Here is a 22,042-nt window from a genome sequence, read left to right on the forward strand (position 1 = left end):
TGGCTTAAATAGGAAGTTTATGGCAAGGGTAAAGCGTTCAAGGTTCACCAGAAAAAAGATACAAGGCAAGATTGTTCTAAGAGATCACAGAGGGAGCTGTTCAGCCTCTCAAGTGGCTCAGCAAGAAGAGCCACCACCACCTGGACCAGCAGAGGTTGTGTATTCAGATCCCGGTCCTGACACTCAATGAACACACAAGCCATATTACAGGACTTCTCTGTAAACTCACCTCCACAAGTCTGGATGTTGAAGAGAGGAAAGTGCATCACATCGGGTGTCACATTTCCATCTCCTTCAAAGATGTAGCAACTTTTTGTTGGAGGGTTCTCATAACTTTCTTCGGCGATTTCCGGAAAGGGAATCTGGTGATCCTTACAGTATTTAACTGTTTCTTTCACTGTCTAGTAAACAAAGAAAAAAAAAATTATATTAAAACGTGCCCAATTCAGGGCGTCATATGATGCCTTCCCAGAACGAGAGCCGTGCCGCCTGGCCATCATATGACAGCCGGCGGGAAGCAAGAGGTTAAATTTTATTTTATTTTTTACAATATTTAAAAAAATAAAAAAATTCAGATAATTTTTATTGCTGTCACAAGGAATGTAAACACCACTTGTGACAGTAATAGGTGGTGAAAGGTACTCTTTATGGAGGGATTGGAGGACCTCCAATCCCTCCATTGCCAAAATCTGCATTTTTGAAATACTAGGTTTTTTTTTTATTTGGCACCATTGGCAGTTGTGTAAACCGGAAGTGATGTTATGACATTGCTTCCAGGTTTCCAGATAGGAGACCCCATTGAAGCTGATTCCAGCTTCATTCAGGTCTTCGGCCAGCCAGCGGATGTGTCAGCTGGTTGCTCGGGCCTCCTGGTGGGAGGGGAGAGCCATGGAAGGTGGGATGGGAAGGGGGCGTACCCTCCCGATCCTTAGGATAACAGCCGAGCGGTACAACCCTTTCAACCTGAGAATGCATATTTGTGTACGGCCAGTGTGAAGGGGTTAATGATGCAACCAATTAAGGTTGAAACAATTTTCCAGGTTTTCCCCATACAGACCTGGAATCTGGTGCCTGGTCACAAAGTAAAGCCAACTAAACTAGTTGCAGACTTTGGACGTGCTCCATACACCCAAAAACATCATCATTATACACAGGACGTGTGTAGAACATCCAGTCTCTCTGCCTGCATCTGGGATCCTGCCCCTCACATTATTCAACAATTGTCAGCTTTAAAGGTGTTGTAAAGTCTTAAGGTTTTTCACCTTAATGCATCTAAGGTGAAAAATCTTCTGTGCTGCAGCTGCCCCCCAGACCCCCTTTTTCTTACCGGAACCTGTCCGTTCCAGTGATGAGCACGAGCCCAGCAGCTCTAGTCGCTGCCTCCATCCCCAATGGCTCCCGCTGCTGTCAATCAATCCAATGACACGAGAGCGGGGGGCGGGGCAGAGTCCATCTGTCTTTGTCAATGGAAACAGCAGCAGGACTCATGGGGTGCCCCCAGAGAAAGCATCTCTCAGAGAGGGCACTCGATGAGGAGGAGGAGCCAGGAGTGCCTCCGGGACACCCCAGCAGAGGAGGATCAGGGTGGCTCTATGCAAAACCCTTGCACAAAGGGGGTAAGTATAACATGTTTGTTATTAAAAAAAATAAAAAACCTTTACAATTACTTTAATTAATAAAAGCTGGAATTACTGTAGACTCAGAGGAGAAGTTGGCAGCTCTAGCTGTCAAAAAAGCAATCTGACAATGTTTATAAACAAGACAGTTTCAGACCACAATTATACAAAGATACAAAGTAACATATTGATACTTTTATATCATTCTGTTCATTCATCTGCAGATCTGCATATGATGCCAGGTAAAGCAACCTGACAAGTAAAACAAAACGTTTAAATAATAAAATGCTCCTCTGTTTAATTCTGTATCAACCCTTAAGCTAGATACACACGGTATAATTTTCTGTAGATTTTTTCCTTTAGATTTACCAAAACCATATTACAGGTGATACTCGAAAAATTAGAATATTGTGCAAAAGTTCATTTATTTCACTAATGCAACTTAAAAGGTGAAACTAATATATGAGATAGACTCATTACATGAAAAGCAAGATAGTTCACAGTACTATAGTGGATAGCCCTTTTGGGCGACACAGTAGTGTAGTGGATAGCACTTTCACCTAGCAGTAAGAAGAGTCACTGGTTCGAATCCCAACCACGACACTACCTGCCTGAAGTTTGCATGTTCTCCCTGTGCCTGCGTGGATTTCCTCCGGGTACTCCGGTTTCCTCCCACACTCCAAAGACATGCTGATAGGTTAATTGGATCCTGTCTAAATTGTCCCTAGTATGTATGAATGTGAGTTAGGGACCTTAGATTGTAAGCTCCTTGAGGGTAGGGACTGATGTGAATGTACAATGTATATGTAAAGTGCTGCGTAAATTGACAGCGCTAAATAAATAAATAAGTTCAAGCCATGATTTGTGATGATTATGGCTTACAGCTCATGAAAACCCCAAATCCACAATCTCAGAAAATTAGAATATTGTTTGTCCTTAAAAAAACAAATAATAAATTATATATATATATATATATATATATATATATATATATATATATATATGCAAACATACATATGACCTTGTTATCTTCAGTAATGACGCTGTCTATACAATGTATTCCAGCAGAAGTGACATGTTGAAAAAAACAACTGCAGCTAAATGACATTTGCCAGCCGGAAAAAAGTGACTATCAGACCCCCCTTAACATTTATACCAGACCCTTATTCAAGCTGAAAGTCTGGTATTTATTTGAGGGGCACCACATGTCAGGAACATGGTTCTAGCTAGGGATGAGCCGAGCACCCTTTGGTTCGGTTCACACCAGAACTTGCGAACAGGCAAAAAATGTAACCCCGTTAAAGTCTATGAGACACGAACATGAAAAATCAAAAGTGCTAATTTTAAAGGCTTATATGCAAGTTATTGTCATAAAAAGGGTTTGGGGACCTGGGTCCTGCCCCAGGGGACATGTATCAATGCAAAAAAAAAGGTTTTCAAATGCAGTTTTTATAGAAGCAGTGATTTTATTATTGCTTAAAGTGAAACAATAAAAATGAAATATTCCTTTAAATATTGTGCCTGGGGGGTGTCTGTAGTATGCCTGTAAAGTGGCGCATTTTCCCGTGTTTAGAAAAATACCACAGCAAAATGACATTTCTAAAAGAAAAAAGTCATTTAAAACTGATTGCAGCTATAATGTATTGTTGGGTCTTGGCAACATAGCTAACAATCATTGAAAAAAATGGCATGGGTTCCCCCCCAGTCCATTACCATGCCCTTTGGGTTTGGTATGAATATTAAGGGGAACCCTGCACCAAACTGTAAAAAAAAAAAATTGCTTGGGGTCCCCCAAAATCGACACCAGACCATTCAGGTCTGGTATAGATTTTAAGGGGAACCCTGTGCCAAAATTTTTAAAAAATGGCGCGGGGGTCCCCCCAAAATCCATACCAGACTCTTATCCGAGCATGCAACCTGGCAGGCCACAGGAAAAGGGGGGTCGAGAGCCCCCCGAACCGTACCAGGCCACATGCCCTCAACATGGAGAGGGTGCTTTGGGCCCCACCAAAGCACCTTGTCCCCATGTTGCACCCGTTACCTCATCCCCACAACCCTTGCCCAGTGGTTGTGGGGACCCTTGTCCCCATGTTGTACCCGTTAACTCATCCCCACAACCCTTGCTCAGTGGTTGTGGGGGTCTGCGGGCAGGGGGCTTATCGGAATCTGGAACCCCTCTTTAACAAGGAGACTCCCAGATCCCGCCCCTCATGTGAATTGGTAACGGGTACATTACAGTACCCCTACCATTTCACAAAAAAGTGTCAAAAATAGTAAAAATGACAAGAGACAGTTTGGGACAAATCCTTTATTAAAAAATAAAAAAATAAAAATGTAAAGATGTAACTCCATCTTCCATAACGCCACCTGACGGAGTGAAAAAAAAATGCAACAACTCTATGGGAGGGTCCCACTGACTGCAGGCTTTTCGCTTTGACAGCTGTTATATAGCTAAGGGCGGGGCCACCCGGTGATGTAAACGGGTGACCCCACCACCCTCAGACGCCCATCTGAAATTTGTATCTTTTATTTTCATCCATCTGACATTTTTATCTTTTATTTTTAGACAGAAAGAGCTTTCTTTTGCTGGTACTTGCACTGATGTGTGCTAATGAGGCTCCATTGATGGCATTGATGAGGCTCTATTGATGGGCACACTGATAGGCTGCACTGATGAAGCTCCATTGATGGGCACTAATGAGGTGGCACTAATGTGTGCTGATGAGGCTCCATTGATGGGCACTGATGAGGCGGCACTGATTTGCGCTGATGAGGGTCCACTGATGGACACTGATACACGGCACTGATGGCCACTGATGAGGCGGCACTGATGTGCGCTGATGAGGCTATAATTGATGGGCACTGATGCGGCTCCATTGATGTCCACTCATGAGACTGCACTGACAGGGCATCAGCAGACTGCACTGACGGGGCATCAGCAGCCCTGATGGCCACTGATAAGCACTTATAAGCTGCACTGATGGAAATTGATGATGAGGCACTAATGAGGCTGCACTGATAAGGCGGCACTGATATGCTGCACTGATGGGCACTTAAATGCTGCACTAATGGACGCTAATTGGCACTGATGATCAGTAGGGATGAGCTTCGAGTTCGAGTCAAACTCATGTTCGACTCGAACATCGGCTGTTCATCAGTTCGCAGAACAGCAAACAATTTGGGGTGTTCGTGACAAATTTGAAAGCCATGGAACACCCTTTAAAAGTCTATGGGAGAAATCAAAAGTGCTAATTTTAAAGGCTTATATGCAAGTTATTGTCATAAAAAGTGTTTGGGGACCTGGGTCCTGCCCCAAGGGACATGGATCAATGCAAAAAAAAGTTTTAAAAATGGCCGTTTTTTTGGGAGCAGTGATTTTAATAATGCTTAAAGTGAAACAATAAAAGTGTAATATTCCTTTAAATTTCGTACCTGGGGGTACATCAAGTCCCTGTGCATCAGAGGGGGGCGGGGTCACCGGGTGATGGGGACTTCCCTGTGGCATTCCCCGTGACGTCAGAGGGGGCGGACAGGGAAGTCACCGTGCGTCAGAGGGGGCGGAGTCACCGGGTGGCCCCGCCCTCCGTTATTTAAGAACCATCAGAAGAGGAGAAGCGTCACACAGCGGGAGCATGCTGGATGCGGAGCGGCCCGAGAAGAAGAAGGGAAGAAGACGCCGGCGCCGGACGATGCCGGACAAGAACACCGGAGGAAGAACCAGAAGAAGAAGAAAATGGAGGAAGTAACCGAAGGAAGATAGAAGATAGAAGAAAGTAGATGGAAGAAAGAAGAAGCATTTAAATAAAGGAATTGTCAAAAACTGTCTCTTGTCATTTTTAACATTTTTTGACACTTTTTTTGTGAAATGGTAGGGGTACCCCCTTACCATTTCACGCAGGGGAGGGCCGGGATCTGGGGATCCCCTTGTTAAAGGGGGCTTCCAGATTCTGATAAGCCCCCCCACCCGCAGACCCCCACAACCACCGGGCAAGGGTTGTGGGGATGAGGCCCTTGTCCCCATCAACATGGGGACAAGGTGCTTTGGGGGGCTACCCCAAAGCACCCTCCCAATGTTGAGGGCATGTGGCCTGGTATGGTTCAGGAGGGGGGTGCTCGTCCCCCCTCTTTTCCTGTGGCCTGCCAGGTTGTGTGGTCGGATAAGGGTCTGGTATGGATTTTTGGGGAGACCCCACGCCATTTAAAAAAAAAAAATTTGGCACGGGGTTCCCCTTAAAATCCATACCAGACCTGAAGGGTCTGGTAAAGATTTTGAGGGGGACCCCACGCCATTTTTTTTTAAATTTTGGCCGGGGTTCCCCTTAATATTCATAGCAGACCTGAAGGGCCTGGTATGGAATTTAGGGGGACCCCCATGTAATTTTTTTTTAAATTTCGGTTCGGGGTTCCCCTGTGGAGAATTCCCATGCCATTTTTATCAATGAACTTTTATGTGTATTGTCGGACCGGCAATTCATTAATAGCCACAAGTAGTTTTAAATGACTTTTTTTCCTTTGAAATGTCATTTTACTGTCAGACTGTTCTAAACACGGGAAACATGCGCCCCTTTACAGGCATACTATAGACACCCCCCAGGTACGAAATTTAAAGGAATATTACACTTTTATTGTTTCACTTTAAGCATTATTAACCACTTGACCACTGGGCACTTAAACCCCCTTAATAACCAGACCAATTTTCAGCTTTTGGTGCTCTCACATTTTGAATGACAATTACTCAGTCATGCAACACTGTATCTATATGAATTTTTTGTCCTTTTTTTCACACAAATAGAGCTTTCTTTTGGTGGTATTTAATCACCGCTGGGTTCTTTATTTTTTGCGCTATAAAAGAAAAAAGACCGAAAAATCTGTAAAAAAATAAAATTTTCTTCGTTTCTGTTATAAAATTTTGAAAATTAGTAATTTTTCTTCATATATTTTGGCCAAAATTTATACCGCTACATATCTTTGGTAAAAATAACCCAAATTAGTGTATATTATTTGGTCTTTGTGAAAGTTATAGCGTCCACAAGCTATGGTACCAATATCTGAAAATTGATCACACCTGAAGTACTGACGGCCTATCTCATTTCTTGAGACCCTAACATGCCAGAAAAGTACAAATACCCCCCAAATGACCCCTTTTTGGAAAGAAGACATTTCAAGGTATTTAGAAAGATGCATGATGAGTTTTTTGAAGTTGTCATTTTTTCCCACAATTCTTTGCAAAATCAAGTTTTTTTTTTTTCTTTTTTTTTTTTTCACAAAATTGTCATATTAGCAGGTTATTTCTCACACACAGCATATGCATACCACAAATTACACCCCAAAACACATTCTGCTATTACTCCCGAGTATGGCGATACCACATGTGTGAGACTTTTACACAACGTGGCCACATACAGAGGCCCAACATGCAGGGGAGCACCTTCAGGCGTTCTGGAGCACCCAGGCCAATTCTGACATTTCTCTCCTACATGTAAAAATCATCATTTATTTGCTAGAAAATTACATAGAACCCCAAAACATTATATATGTTTTTTTAGCAAAGACCCTAGAGAATACAATAGCGGTCATTGCAACTTTTTATCTCGCACGATATTTGCGCAGCAATTTTTGGAACGCATTTGTTTTGGAAAAAAAACAGTTTTTTGCTTTAAAAAAAAACAAAACAGTAAGGTTAGCCCAATGTTTTTGCATAATATGAAAGATGAAGTTACGCCGAGTTAATAGATACCTAACATGTCACCTTTCGAAATTGCACACGCTTGTGGAATGGCGCCAAACTTCACCACTTAAAAATCCCCATAGGCGACGCTTTAAAATTTTTTACTGGTTACAAATTTTGAGTTACAGAGGAGGTCTAGGGCCAAACTTATTGCTCTCGCTCTACCGATCGCAGCGATACCTCACATGTGTGGTTTGAACACCGTTTTCATATGTGGGCGGGACTTACGTATGCGTTCGCTTCTGCATGCGAGCACACGGACAGGGGCGCTTTAAAAAATTTTTATTTTTTTTTTATTGTTCATTTTACTTTATTTATTTTAGTTTGACACTTTTTTCCAAAAAAAAAAATGTTTTGATCACTTTTATTCCTATTACAAGGAATGTAAACATCCCTTGTAATAGGAATATGGCATGACAGGTCCTCTTTACAGTGAGATATGGGGTCAATAAGACCCCACATCTCACCTCTAGGCTGTTCCTGAAATAAAAAAAAAAAAAAAAAAAGATCCTGGCTTCGATCGTAGCGGTGAGTCGGTAGAAGCACCGGAGGGCGGCGGGAGGGGGGGGCGTCCCCTCTCGCCTCCCGTAAGAACGATCAAGCAGTGTAACAGCTGCTACGATCATTCTTATGGTGTAGGGAATCGCCGGCTGAAAAAGATGATATCTGAATGATGCCTGTAGCTGCACCCATCATTCAGATATCCCCGCACAAAGTCAAGGACGTCGTATGACGGAAGGCGGGAAGTGGTTAAAACGCTTTTTTTTTTTTTTAACACAAAGTTGTCCATTTATACAATATTTCTAACACATAACATGTACATACCAAAAATTACACCCCAAAATAGATTCTCCTACTCCTACTGCGTATGGCGATACCACATGTGTGAGACTTCCACAGCCTGGCCACATACAGAGGCTGGGTACGGCTGAGCATGGCTGGGTATTGCAGAGTATCGCCGAGTATGACTGGGTATGGCAGAGTATGGCTGGGTATCACCGAGTATTGCAGAGTATGGCTGGGTATTGCAGAGTATGGCTGGGTATGGCAGAGTATGGCTGGGTATGGCAGAGTATTGCGGGTTATGGCAGAGTATTGCAGATTTTTGTGGGGTATTGCAGAGCATGGCTGGGTATGGCAGAGTATGGCTGGGTATCACTGAGTATTGCAGAGTATGGCTGGGTATTGCGGGATATTTCAGGGTATTTCAGGGTATTGCAGGGTATGGCAGAGTATTGCGGGGTATTCCAGGGTATGGCAGAGTATTGCGGGGTATTCCAGGGTATGGCAGAGTATTGCGGGGTATTGCAGGGTATGGCAGAGTATTGCGGGGTATGGCAGAGTATTGCGGGGTATGGCAGAGTATTGGGGGGTATGGCAGAGTATTGCGGGGTATTTCAGGGTATTGCAGGGTATGGCAGAGTATTTCGGGGTATTGCAGGGTATGGCAGAGTATTTCGGGGTATTGCAGGGTATGGCAGAGTATTGTGGGGTATTCCAGGGTATGGCAGAGTATTGTGGGGTATTCCAGGGTATGGCAGAGTATTGCGGGGTATGGCAGAGTATTGCGGGGTATTCCAGGGTATGGCAGAGTATTGCGGGGTATTCCAGGGTATGGCAGAGTATTGCGGGGTATGGCAGAGTATTTTGGGGTATTGCAGGGTATGGCAGAGTATTGCGAGGTATTGCAGGGTATGGCAGAGTATTGCGGGGTATGGCAGAGTATTGCGGGGTATTGCAGGGTATGGCAGAGTATTGCGGGGTATTGCAGGGTATGGCAGAGTATTGCGGGGTATTGCAGGGTATGGCAGAGTATTGCGGGGTATTGCAGGGTATGGCAGAGTATTGCGGGTATGGCAGAGTATTGCGGGGTATTGCAGGGTATGGCAGAGTATTGCGGGGTATTGCAGGGTATGGCAGAGTATTGCGGGGTATTGCAGAGGGAATTGCAGAGTATTGCACAGCATTGCAGGGCATGTAAAGTAGTAGGGATGGCTGAGCATGGATGGATGGATGGCTGGATGTCTCTGTGCAGCGCTGTGGGCACTACAGATGCAGCCCACAACGCTGCAGCCATCCATCCATCCGCCTCTTCGGTCACTGTGTACCGATCGGTACACAGGAGGAGAGGAGAGGGGGAGGAGAGGAACCGGCGTCATCAGATGACGCCGGTTTGTTTACATGTGATCGCTCCGTCATTTGACGGAGCGATCACATGGTAAACGGCCGCGATCAGCGGCCATTTACCGGTATCTGTGATGCGCCGGGTCCTGTGGACCCGGCGATCACGGATGCTCTCGAGTGCGCGCCCTAGGGGGCGCGCGAGAGCAGAATTCTGGGAGGACGTCCCTGGACGTCCTCCCAGAGTTAAACAACCGCCCTGTAGCCGTCATTTGGCTATGGGCCGGTTGTTAAGTGGTTAAAACCACTGCTCCCGAAAAAACGGCCATTTTTAAAACTTTTTTTTGCATTGATCCATGTCCTCTAGGGCAGGACCCGGGTCCCCAAACACTTTTTATGACAATAACTTGCATATAAGCCTTTAATATTAGCACTTTTGATTATTCATGTTCGTGCCCCCTAGACTTTAACGGTGTTCGCGTGTTCGAACAAATTTTTTGCCTGTTCGCATTGTCTGGTAAGAACTGAACAGGGGGGTGTTTGGCTCATCCCTAATGATCAGTGCATATGTCCCCTGTCACAAGAAAGCTGGTTATCAGCTTTCCTTTCCTCACACAGTGACAGCACTGAGGAAAGGATATGCTGATAACCAGCATTTGTTTACATGTGATCAGCTGTGATTGGACACAGCTGATCACATGGTAAAGAGCCAATATCATTGGTTCTTTACCCTGATCAGTGATGTGTTGTGTCCGAGGGAGATGGGTGAGGGTGGTGTGAGCGGGAAGACTTTGTATGATGTCCACCCAGAAGGAGGAGAGCCCTGCCCTGTTTACATTGTATACAAATTAACTACCCCGCAAGATCCCCTCTAAATTTGGCAATTTTCCCCAGAGCTATGTAGTAGTCCATTCACCCCCGAACTCGCGCAATTTCAAACCCGCCTTCAGTGTGAATGTAACCTAATTGTTTTTTGATGGCTTTTTTAAACACTTTTTTCCTTTTTAAATGTCAGCATTGCTGCAGCACTTTCTGTACACCACAGGGATGGCTCTTCACAGGCAGGATTAGGATACCCCAGTGGCATGTTATTTTTAAGGAATTGGACATTTTTATTTATTCACTGCTCCTGGCCAAATTATATATACTGTATCTCACAGTAAATCTTTAATTCTATCTTTTCATGTGACAACACTGAAGAAATGACACTTTGCTACAATGTAAAGTAGTGAGTGTACAGCTTGTATAGCAGTGTACATTTGCTGTCCCCTCAAAATAACTCAACACACAGCCATTAATGTCTAAACCGTTGGCAACAAAAGTGCGTACACACCTACGTTGAAATCTCCAAATTGGGCCCAAAGTGTCAATATTTTGTGTGGTCACCATTATTTACCAGCACTGTCTTAACCCTCTTGGGCATGGAGTTCACCAGAGCTTCACAGTTTGTCACTGGAGTCCTCTTCAACTCCTCCATGACGACATCATGGAGCTGGTGGATGTTAGAGACCTTGCGTTCCTCCACCTTCCATTTGAGGATGCCCCACAGATGCTCAATAGGGTTTAGGTCTGGAGACATGCCTGGCCAGTCCATCACCTTTACCCTCAGCTTCTTTAGCAAGGCAGTGGTTGTCTTGGAGGGGTGTTTGGGGTCGTTATCATGTAGGAATACTACCCTGCGGCCCAGTCTCCAAAGGGAGGGGATCATGCTCTGCTTCAGTATGTCACAGTACATGTTCGCATTGGTGGTTCCCTCAATGAACTGTAGCTTCCCAGTGCCGGCAGCACTCATGCAGCCCCAGACAATGACACTCCCACACTTGTCTTGGTACTCCTCACCTGGTTGCCACCACACACGCTTGACAACATCTGAACCAAATAAGTTTACCTTGGTCTCAGCAGACCACATCCATATCCTTAGCCTGCAAACAGTTTGCTGAAAACAAGCAGACTATCTTATGCATCATCTTTAGAAAAGGCTTCCTTCTGGGGCGACAGTCATACAGACCAATTTGAGGCAGTGTGTGGCGTATGGTCTGTGCACTCACAGGCTGACCCCCCACCCCTTCAATCTCTGCAGCAATGCTGGCAGCACTCATACGTCTATTTCCCAAAGACAACCTCTGGATATGACGCTGAGCACGTGCACTCAACTTCTTTGGTCGACCATGGTGAGTACTGTTCTGAGTGGAACCTGTCCTGTTATACCACTGTATGGTCTTGCCCACCATGCTGCAGCTCAGTTTCAGGGTCTTGGCAATCTTCTTATAGCCTAGGCCATGTTTACATAGAGCAATGGTTCTCAACCTGAGGGTCGGGACCCCCTCGGGCCTCGAATGACGATTTGCCAAGAGTGACTGAATCCTGGGCTGTTCCTGAAGCCCGCACTGCTCTCCCACCCTTTTCACGGCTGCCTAGCAGGGCTGTCCCTGGAGCCTGTGGTTGCCCAGCTGGGCTGTTCCTGGAGCCCGCCCACTCAGCCTCTTCGCAGTCGCCCATTCAGTTCACAGCATGGCTGGGGGGGGCAGAGACTAGAGGTCAGCTGACTGGTGAGGAATGTGAAGTGGGAGGGGCTGGAGGAGGACCTATCTCCTGATTTTGGCATAGGTGTTACTGCTGCGAGACACCACAACGTTGGTGACACATTGAGTAACACTACCTGGGATTATAGTTGCCATTAAAAGTCCCCACTACAGTTCTCAGATCAGCAGATGACCTTCTTCAAGAGCACCTAAGTTGGTAATCAAAACTCCCACCAGCACTGCCACTGATCCCATTCCCCCCACCCCCCACCAATGAGTAAGAGAAGGAATAAAAATAGAGAATACATGGAAGGGAGAGGAAACGAGGGGGAGGAGCAAAGGAAAAGGGAGAGAAAGAATAAGAGAAAGACCAAGAAAGACGGCTAGAGAGAGGGATGGGGAAAAAAAAGAAATTTAGGATAGAGAGAGATAAAAGGGAAAGAAAGGAGAACAAAGAGAAAGAGTGGTACATCCTAAAATGTACCATAAGGGGTTTTAATACTGTACGAGTGGAAGGGACTCGGGGAGTGCTAAATGTCCGTGGGTTAGGGGCGCAAATTACTAACAAAAACACACCTGCTCCCCATTCACACCTGAGACCCTGTAACACTAATGAGTCACATGACACCGGGGAGGGAAAATGGCTAATTTGGACATTTTCACTTAGGGATGTACTCACTTTTGTTGCCAGCTGTTTAGACATTAATGGCTGTGTGTTGAGTTATTTTGAGGGGACAGCAAATTTACGCTGTTATACAAGCTGTACACTCACTACTTTACATTGTAGCAAAGTGTCATTTCTTCAGTGTTGTCACATGAAAAGATAGAATAAAATATTTACACAAATGTTAGGGGTGTACTCACTTTGTGAGATAATATATATATACATATTCATAGATGTGCTTTAATGGATCTCAGGAAGGGCGTAAGCTGACTAGCCCGAAACGTAATCAATCCATACATCCATATCTGAATCTACTCATGTCTGAAACTGTGTAGGCATTTATTGCCTTTGATATTGCTTGAAAGGATTATGCTTGCTTTGTAAATCTCTCTTGAAGATATTGTGAAATAAAGCAAAGAAGTTTTTAAGTGCAGCAACCTCTTGGACTTTTTTTCTATATACAAGGTCAGTGGGAAGACCTGATTGCTGGCACTAAACTGTAAGCAGAGTGCGGTTCTCCTCTACAAGTGAATATATATATATATATATATATATATATATATATATATATATATATATATATATATATATATATTTTTTTTTTTTTTTTTTTGCATTGATATATGTTCCCCAAGGCAGTACCCCCCTCCCCTATGCTAGTTTTTAATCCCCCCATCAATGGGCATTTTTAGTATGACAGATTTGGCTCCCATTGATTTTAGTGGGGTTAGGGTTTGGCATCTGAACTTATTTGAAGCACAATGCTTGAACTGAACCCAGGGCATCTCAGCTCCTTTCCCATAATTATTTAATTTTATTTAATGATTTGTGTTTTTCAATACGTTTTATATCTGCTGTTGGCAATTTGCATTGAATGACCATAAAATGTTGTTACCTCAAATGGATCTCCTGCACTGAAGTCAAAAGACAAAATCAGATCTACTTTGCGATGAGGAGGTAACATTAAGGGGTACGGAGTATTAATTTCCAACCCGGCATCGATCAGATGGATGTGCTCTTTATCAAAGAGGTCGCTGTCTTCCGGGATTTTATCTACAAAATAAATCAATAAAAATAATTATAATATCCTCTGAAATGCTCAAACCATTAACAGTTGCACTACCAAAGCCAAAGAAGGATCCTGTTACTAGTTGTCGCCCTATTTCTTTGTTGAATAAAGACCTGAAAATGTATGCTAAACTGCTAGCTACTAGGCTGGTGGACATACTACCTTCCATCATTCAGACCAATTGGGATTACCGAAAGGTCATCAGTCACCAGACGCTACTAGGCGGCTTATAAATGTCATACATCTAGACCAGGGGTCTCCAAACTTTCTAAACAAAGGGCCGGTTTACTGTCCTTCAAACTAAGGGAACCGCGGCCATCAGGAGTACAAAATCCCCCATCATTGGTGTCATTTGGGAGGAATTGTGCCTCATCATTGGTGTCATTGGGAGGAATTCTGCCCCATCATTGGTATCATTTTTCACTTGTGCTAATGAATAAAATAACACCCCAAGGGCTGGATAAAAGCAAGCAAAGGGCTGCATCTGGCCCCCGGCCATAGTTTGGAGACCACTGATCTAGGCAACAAGGAAAGTTAGCCTTCTCTCCTCAGAGAAGGTGTTTGACAGAATACACTGAAGTACCTAACTCAGGTGCTTGCTAGGTTTGGGTTTACAGGCCCAATCCACTCAGCAATTATGGAACTGTACACAAAGCCCTCTGCTTAGGTGTATATATACGGTATGTTATCAGCCCCATTCTATATATCCAATGGCACCCGCCAGGGGTGTCCTCTCTTCCCACTTATTTTTAACTTATTAATGGGACCTAAGTCTACATTTATCACATCCTCAGATAAAGGGGTTCAGGCTGGAAAATAGAACGCATACTGTTATGCCGCGTACACACGGTCGGACTTTTCGGCTACAAAAGTCCGACGGACACCGCCGGACCAAATCCGGCGGACAATCCGACTGTGTGTGGTCTCCATCGGACTTCCGACGGACCGTTTCGGTCAGAAATCCGAAGTACTTTAGATTTAAAACTTGCTTCAAATCTTTACGTCGTAACTCCGCCGGACTCAGTTCCTGACGGAAAGTCTGTTCGTCTGTATGCTGGTCCGACGGACCAGATACGACGGAGGAGCAGGGTACTGCATCTCGCGCTTGCTGCAATAGGAAAAACAAATTTTCCTATTGCGGCGAGCACGGGGGGAATCCCAGGCCCTTAGGTCTGGTATGGAACTGTAAGGGGACCCCACCTACGCCGAAAAAAACGGCATGGGGTCCCCCCCAAAATCCATACCAGACCCCGATCCGAGCACGCAGCCTGGCCGGTCAGGAAAGGGGGTGGGCACAAGCGAGCGCCCCCCCCCTCCTGAACCATACCAGGCCTTATGCCCTCAACATGGGGGGGTGCTTTGGGGGAGGGGGGGCGCCCTGCGGTGCCCCCCACCACAAAGCACCTTGTCCCCATGTTGATGAGGACAAGGGCCTCTTCCGACAACCCTGGCCGCTGGTTGTCGGGGTCTGAGGGCAGGGGGCTTATCGGAATCTGGGAGCCGCCTTTAATAAGAGGGCCCCCAGATCCTGGCCCCCCACCCTATGTGAATGAGTATGGGGTACATGGTACCCCTACCAATTCACCTAGGGAAAAAGTATCAATAATAAAACTTGTACCCCATACTCATTCACATAGGGTGGGGGGGCCGGGATCTGGGGGCCCTCTTATTAAAGGGGGCTCCCGGATTCCGATAAGCCCCCCGCCCACAGACCCCGACAACCAACGGCCAGGATTGTCGGGAAGAGGCCCTTTTCCTCATCAACATGGGGACAAGGTGGTCTGTGGTGGGGGGGCCCCACAGGGCACCCCCCTCCCCCAAAGCACCCCCCCATGTTGAGGGCATGCGGCCTGGTACGGTTCAGGAGGGGGGGGGGGCGCTCGCTCGTCCCCACCCCCTTTCCTGACCGGCCGGGCTGCGTGTTTGGATTGGGGTCTGGTATGGATTGTGAAGGGGACCCCATGCCGATTATTAGGTGTAGGGGGTTCCCCTTAAAATCCATGCCAGACCTAAGGGCCTGGTATGCCCCACAACGGGGCTTGCAAGGTGTCAATCTCGCTGATAAAAGCAGCGAGATTCACTTCCTTTTCTAGTCCCGTCGTACCCGAGTCACGTTCAAAATGAACGGATTTGTCCATGTGTGGGCAAGTCCATTAATTCTGAAAGTCCGTCGGGAAGACCGGATTCCGGAAAGTCCGGTCATGTGTAGGCAAGTCCGCTCATTCAGAAAGTCCGGCGGTGGTCCGCCGGAAGTCTGGCGGCAAGTACGTCGGACCTAGCTTCCCAGAAAGTCCGACTGTGTGTTCGCGGCATTAGCCTTTTTACAGACAATATCTTTCTGATGCTTACAGAGGTGGAGACTTCCCTAGCTTCGGTGCACCAGGCTTTGCAACTTTTTTAACAGAGTGTCTTATTATAAAGTGAATGAGAAAAAAATCATATGTTCTAGACTTAGGTTTACCAATAACAATTAAATGGTCCTCCAACAACAATTTCCCTATGTATGGAAGGATAGTGGAATTTCTTACTTCGGTATCATACTCAATCCTTCATACCTTCCACTCTGTTAGATACAGTGCCTTGAAAAAGTTTTCACACCCCTTGAAATTGTCCACATTTTGTCATGTCACAACCAAAAACTTGTATTTTATTGGGATTTTATGCGATAGACCAACACAAAGTTGCACATAATTGTGAAGTGGAAGGAAAGTAAAAAATGGTTTTCAAATTTTTTTTTACAAATAAATATATGAAAAGTGTGGGGGGCATTTGTATTCAGCCCCCTGGGTCAATACTTTGTAGAACCACATTTTGTTGCAATTACAGCTGCAAGTCTTTTTGGGGATGTCTCTACCAGCTTTGCACATCTAGAGAGGGACATTTTTGCCCATTCTTTTTTGAAAAATAGCTCAAGCTGTCAGATTGGATGGAGAGCGTCTGTGAACAGCAATTTTCAAGTCTTGCCACAGATTCTCAATTGGATTTAGGTCTGGACTGTGACTGGGCCATTCTAACACATGAATATGCTTTGATCTAAGCCATTCCATTATAGCTCTGGCTGTATCATTGTCCTACTGGAAAGTGAACCTCCACCAGTCTCATTTCTTTTGTAGACTCTTATGCCCTGTACACACGGTCAGACTTTCCGACAGAATATGTGCGATCGGAGCCTGTTGTCGGAAATTCCGACCGTGTGGGAGCTTCATCGGACTTTTTGCATCAGAATTTCCGACACACAAAGTTTGAGAGCAGGCTATAAAATTTTCCGACAACAAAATCCGTTCGCATAAATTCCGACCGTGTGTGGACAGTTCCGACACAAGTGCCACGCATGCTCAGAATAAATTAAGAGACGAAAGCTACTGGCTATTGCTCCGTTTATAGTCCCGACGTACGTGCTTTATGTCACTGCATTCAGAACGATCGGATTTTTCAACAACTGTGTGCGACCGTGTGTATGTAAAACAAGTTTGAGCCAACATCCGTCAGAAAAAATCCATGGATTTTGTTGTCGGAATGTCCGATCGTGTGTACAGGGCAGGGCTGGACTGGGACAAAAATTTGGCCCTGGACTTCACCCAGACTGGCCCACTTTGACAGGTCTCTCCCATGCCGGCTTGCCACCCAAGCCCCCCCCCACTAGCTATTAGCCGTTCTACATTATTTCTCTTATAGGCAGTATCAGTGGGGAAGCTAGACATTATTTCACCTGGGGCAAAGAATCAGTTTGGCGCCCCCCCCCCCCCAATGGAACAAGATTAGGCAGGAAAGTGAGGCCGCCCTCCTTCCAAATCGTATGATGAGCTTCTAAGTGTTGACTCCTGAGCATCATGTCTGTATTCAGGCGCGCTGCATAACTAGCCAGGGAGAGGAGGTGAGCACTGCGGGGGGGGGGGGGGACAGAGGACTGGAGGGAGGCAGCGGTCCACTGTCACTGAAATCGGCCCACTGAGCCATCGGCCCACCGGGAAACTCCCTGTAGTCCCAATGGCCAGTACATGCCTGGTACAGGGCATAACAGGTTTTCTTCTAAGATTGCCCTGTATTTGGCTCCAACCATCTTCGCATCAACTCTGATCAGCTTCCCTGTCCCTACTGAAGAAAAGCATCCCCACAACATGATGCTGCCACCACCATGTTTCATAGTGGGGATGGTGTGTTCAGAGTGATGTTCAGTGTTAGTTTTCCACCACAGCATTTTGCTTTTAGGCCAAAAAGTTCAGTTTTGGTCTCATCTGACCAGAGCACCTTCTTCCATGTTTGCTGTGTCCCCCACATGGCTTCTCGCAAAAACTGCAAATGGAACTTCTTATGGCTTTCTTTCAACTGGCTTTCATCTCACCACTCTTCCATAAAGGCCAGATCAGCGGAGCGCACGACTGATAGTTGTCCTATGGACAGATTCTCCCACCTGAGTTGTGGATCTCTGCAGCTCCTCCAGAGTTACCATGGGCCTCTTGGCTGCTTCTCTGATGAATGCTCTTCTTGCCCGGCCTGTCAGTTTAGGTGGACGGCCATGTCTTGGTAGGTCTGCAGTTGTGCCATACTCTTTCTGTTTTCAGGTGAAGGATTGAACAGAGCTCCATGAGATGTTCAAAGCTTGAGATGCTATTTTATAACCTAACCCTGCTTTAAACTTCTCCACAACTTTATCCCTGACCTGTCTGTTGTTGTTCCTTGGCCTTCATGATGCTATTTGTTCATTTTGTGTTAGGGGTATTTGTGTTAGGGGTATCAGAGTAAAGGGTGCTGAATACAAATGCTCCCCCACACTTTTCACATATTTATTTGTAAACAATTTTGAAAACCATTTATCGTTTTCATTTCACTTCACATTTATGTGCCACTTTGTGTTGGTCTATCACATAAAATCCCAATAAAATACATTTACATTTTTGGTTGTAACATGACAAAATGTAGAAAATTTCAAGGGGTATGAATACTTTTTCAAGGCACTGTAAATTGGCCCAAAATTACCTATCATGGTCTGGACGCTTAGCAGCCTGTAAAAATGCAATTACTTCCACAATTGTTATATTTGTTCAGAACGTTACCCATTCCTGTACCGACTTCTTTTCATCCTTACAATCTACTTTAAATAAATATCTCTGGCAGGGAAAGAAAGCATATTGTGCATTTAGTAGGCTTATTAAATCTAGGCAGGAGGAGTAGGCCATATTCATATTCAGGACTACTACTTATCTTCAATCCTGGCACAATTGAAAGGTTGGTTTGCTCCTTGCCCTATCACCTTATGGATAGAACTGGAGCAGTATTAAGTACGGGGAGAGAACCTTTATAATTATTTGGTATCAAGTCCTTATCCACCATGTTTGGAATCCATGGTTGCTCCTAGTATTCAAGCATTAATGGAGGCCTGAAACAACTTCTGTCTTACCCCTACCCACTGAGCGGTTGAAGAGGGCCTTGAGTGCTACATACGCCTCTAAAAAAGCACCAACCTATGGGAATTGACCCAAAACATTTTGATGAGCTGGTACCTAACACCACATGGAATTTCTATATACACCCCAGACACATCTCCCAACTGCTGGAGAGATTGTGGAGGCCCCGGGACCTTAATACATATTATATCTTTTTGCCCTAGACTGTCTAAATATTGGCCCCAAGTCTTTAATCTCATTACTCTGGTTCTAGGACTGAATATTCCAGCAACTCCAAGTATGGCAATACAATCCCTGGGAATAGAGTCTATTCTTCCTGCATCTCGAACCTTGGTATCACATATTCTGTTGGCAGCATGCTTTACCATAGTTCGACACTAGAAGGAACCTAAAGTCCCGGTTATAGAGGTGGTTATCCAAACGACAAATACACATGGTACAAATGAAGTACTCTTTGCGTTCAGTATTGGTAAATACTCGGCCATTGTTGACCAATGGCATCCTTGGCTGGTGGGGTATTTGAAGCTCTCAGACCATTGACACCACTCTTTACATGATTGCAACGTGACAGGATAGTATCTGACTGTGTTTGTTGAATTGTCAAATTGTTTTTATGTTACTATCTTTATCTTCTCTTCACTACCTATTCCATATTATTAACTTGAGCAAGCTCTTTGTTGAAAAATTGTTTACTGGGATTTGAGCTCATGTACCAGGTTGTGCACAGTGTAATAAGTGCCTTTACTCTACTGTTTTCTCATATCTATTGTGAAACTATAAAATCCAATAAAAACTTAGTGAAAGGAAAAATAATAATAATATCAAACAAAAGAAAGTCAAAACATGTTCAGGTGCACTTGTAAACATTCTATTGTCTCATCATTTTTTTTTAAGTTAAAAAAATAGAGACACTCTTACTAATATTTTCAGAATTTCCAGATGAGAGAACATGTAAAGCCATACACAAAAATCTCACACAAACTTTAGGTTGTTAAAGTCATTTATAAGATTTTTAAATCTACAGGTTTTATTAAAGTGGACACTGCGGGCTGTTTAATGCAGAAGAGACAGTAAGAGGCCGATGTATAAAACGTTTGTTGTGTGAATAGGACAAACATCGGTACAATCAGGATGAAAATTCCCACACTTCCTCTATTATGTGTGGTTTCTATATCATCAGCGCCATCTAGTGCCACAAAGATGGCCGCACCACAAATTCTGGTTCCTGTGACACACTTCTGTTGCCTGTGATGACCTCACATTCTCAACACCTTTCATTCCATTAGACTTTATCAAGAGCAGGGACCGGAATTTGCAGTGTGGCCATCTTTTAATGGATGTGTGATCTTTCCCTTGTACATGTAAGCATACTGGAAAAAAATATATGTTTTTACTTAAAAATACTACACTATTGGAAGCTCTTTTTTATGAGGTGGAATGGTGACTCTGGAGAAGGTGGCAGAGAAGAGGAGAATGAAGATTGGGTGCATTCTAGACCGATTATGCTTGCAAGGCAGTGGTGAGGCTGCATTGCATGAGAGGACACCTGATGGTGGAAGAGTGTTGGTGGCATAGTGTTGAGGTCACTACATATTTATGTGAGCACAATAAACAAAGTGTGGGGAAGCACAGTTTTGGTTTGATAGTATCACTCTATGATGGTTTTTGTTTTTCCATGAGGAATTATTGAACAGAAGGTGTGACAAGCAATGGAGGGAAGAGGAGAGAGGGACACTGGATTGTAGTTGAGCACAAGTGTGATTTGACCCATTATACAAGAGGGGGTCTTACTATCTGGTGAGCATTTAAGATATTGGTGAGAAGATTACTTGAAGAGGATTGTTGATTAGGGAACTTTGCACATGGGGATATTCTAACACTGGGAATAATGACTATAAATGAACATATACAACCATATTTGGTCGACGTCAGAGGCCATATATGGGCAATGATATCACTGCTATCCCCACTCTGTAGCTTATGAGATCAGGGATTCCTGGCCATGTAAGTCAATGGTGCTGGCGGTGACAACAGCTGTTACTATAAATGCCTTCTTAGCAACTATTGATAGTGGGAAACTGTCATATATCAAATCTGGCTCCTGCTGAACAGTTGCCTGGACAGAAGAAGGTTTGGATGTTCATCTGAATGCCTGAGCAGCCAAACTTTGGACTGAACCATTGGCTCATCCCTGGTCTCTACTTTTTCATCAGGAGCTAAGATAAAAGGATACTAATCATGTGACCACTAAAAGCCAATCACAGTGGTGGCATGATCAAGAAGTCCATCCCACCCCCCCTCCTTAAAGCGGTGTCCCCCCCTCCAAAAATTAAAAGTCGGCAGCTATACATACTGTAGCTGCTGACTTTTAATAATAGGACAGTTACCTGTCCTGGAATCCAGCGATGTCGGCACCCCAGCCAATGTTTGCCACTCCTGCCCGCCATTGCCGGTAAAGAAACACGTCAGTGAAGCCTTGCGGCTTCACAGCCAGGTCCCTACTGTGCATGTGTGCTCTCTTGCTGGCCCGGCAGCAGGGGAAGGAGGAGGGGGCCCAACTTCTGATGTACCTCACCGCAGTGAGGTCTGACGGAAATGGGGACCGGGTACCTGTCAAAACACTCTCCCCTCCCCCCCGAAAGGTGCCAAATGAGGCACCGGAAGGGGGAGGAATCAGATAAGCGGAAGTTCCATTCTGGGTGGAACTCCGCTTTAAGAAACGGTTAAAGGGCAGCGCTGGGTGGGTGGGAAAAGATTAAGAACAATGTAATTTTTGGAGATGCACTAACTCCCTTTATATCCAGTTTCTTGGAAAAACAAAAACAAAACATGTTTTTCTTGCTAAAACTTGTTTTTGAATAGAGATTTTTTTTTTCCAGTTTGTGTTTAACTTCCTGTCCCAGAGACACAACAGGAT

The 22,042-nt window shown here is 44.8% G+C and overlaps 1 protein-coding gene across 3 annotated transcripts in view; it reads right to left on the reverse strand.

Moving 5' to 3' along the window:
• LOC141123368 (cytosolic phospholipase A2 gamma-like) overlaps positions 1-22,042 on the reverse strand; it is a 214,629-nt gene that overhangs the window by 5,721 nt on the left and 186,866 nt on the right. For all 3 annotated transcript variants that reach the window (XM_073612051.1, XM_073612052.1, XM_073612050.1), the window contains 2 exons: positions 13,547-13,704; positions 230-401 (listed from right to left, as the gene is read on the reverse strand). In XM_073612051.1, coding sequence (XP_073468152.1) covers positions 230-401; positions 13,547-13,704 — 330 coding nt within the window. The remainder of the gene's footprint in view (positions 1-229; positions 402-13,546; positions 13,705-22,042) is intronic.

Source organism: Aquarana catesbeiana, linkage group LG01, assembly GCF_042186555.1.
Source record: "Aquarana catesbeiana isolate 2022-GZ linkage group LG01, ASM4218655v1, whole genome shotgun sequence".
NCBI lineage: Eukaryota > Metazoa > Chordata > Amphibia > Anura > Ranidae > Aquarana > Aquarana catesbeiana.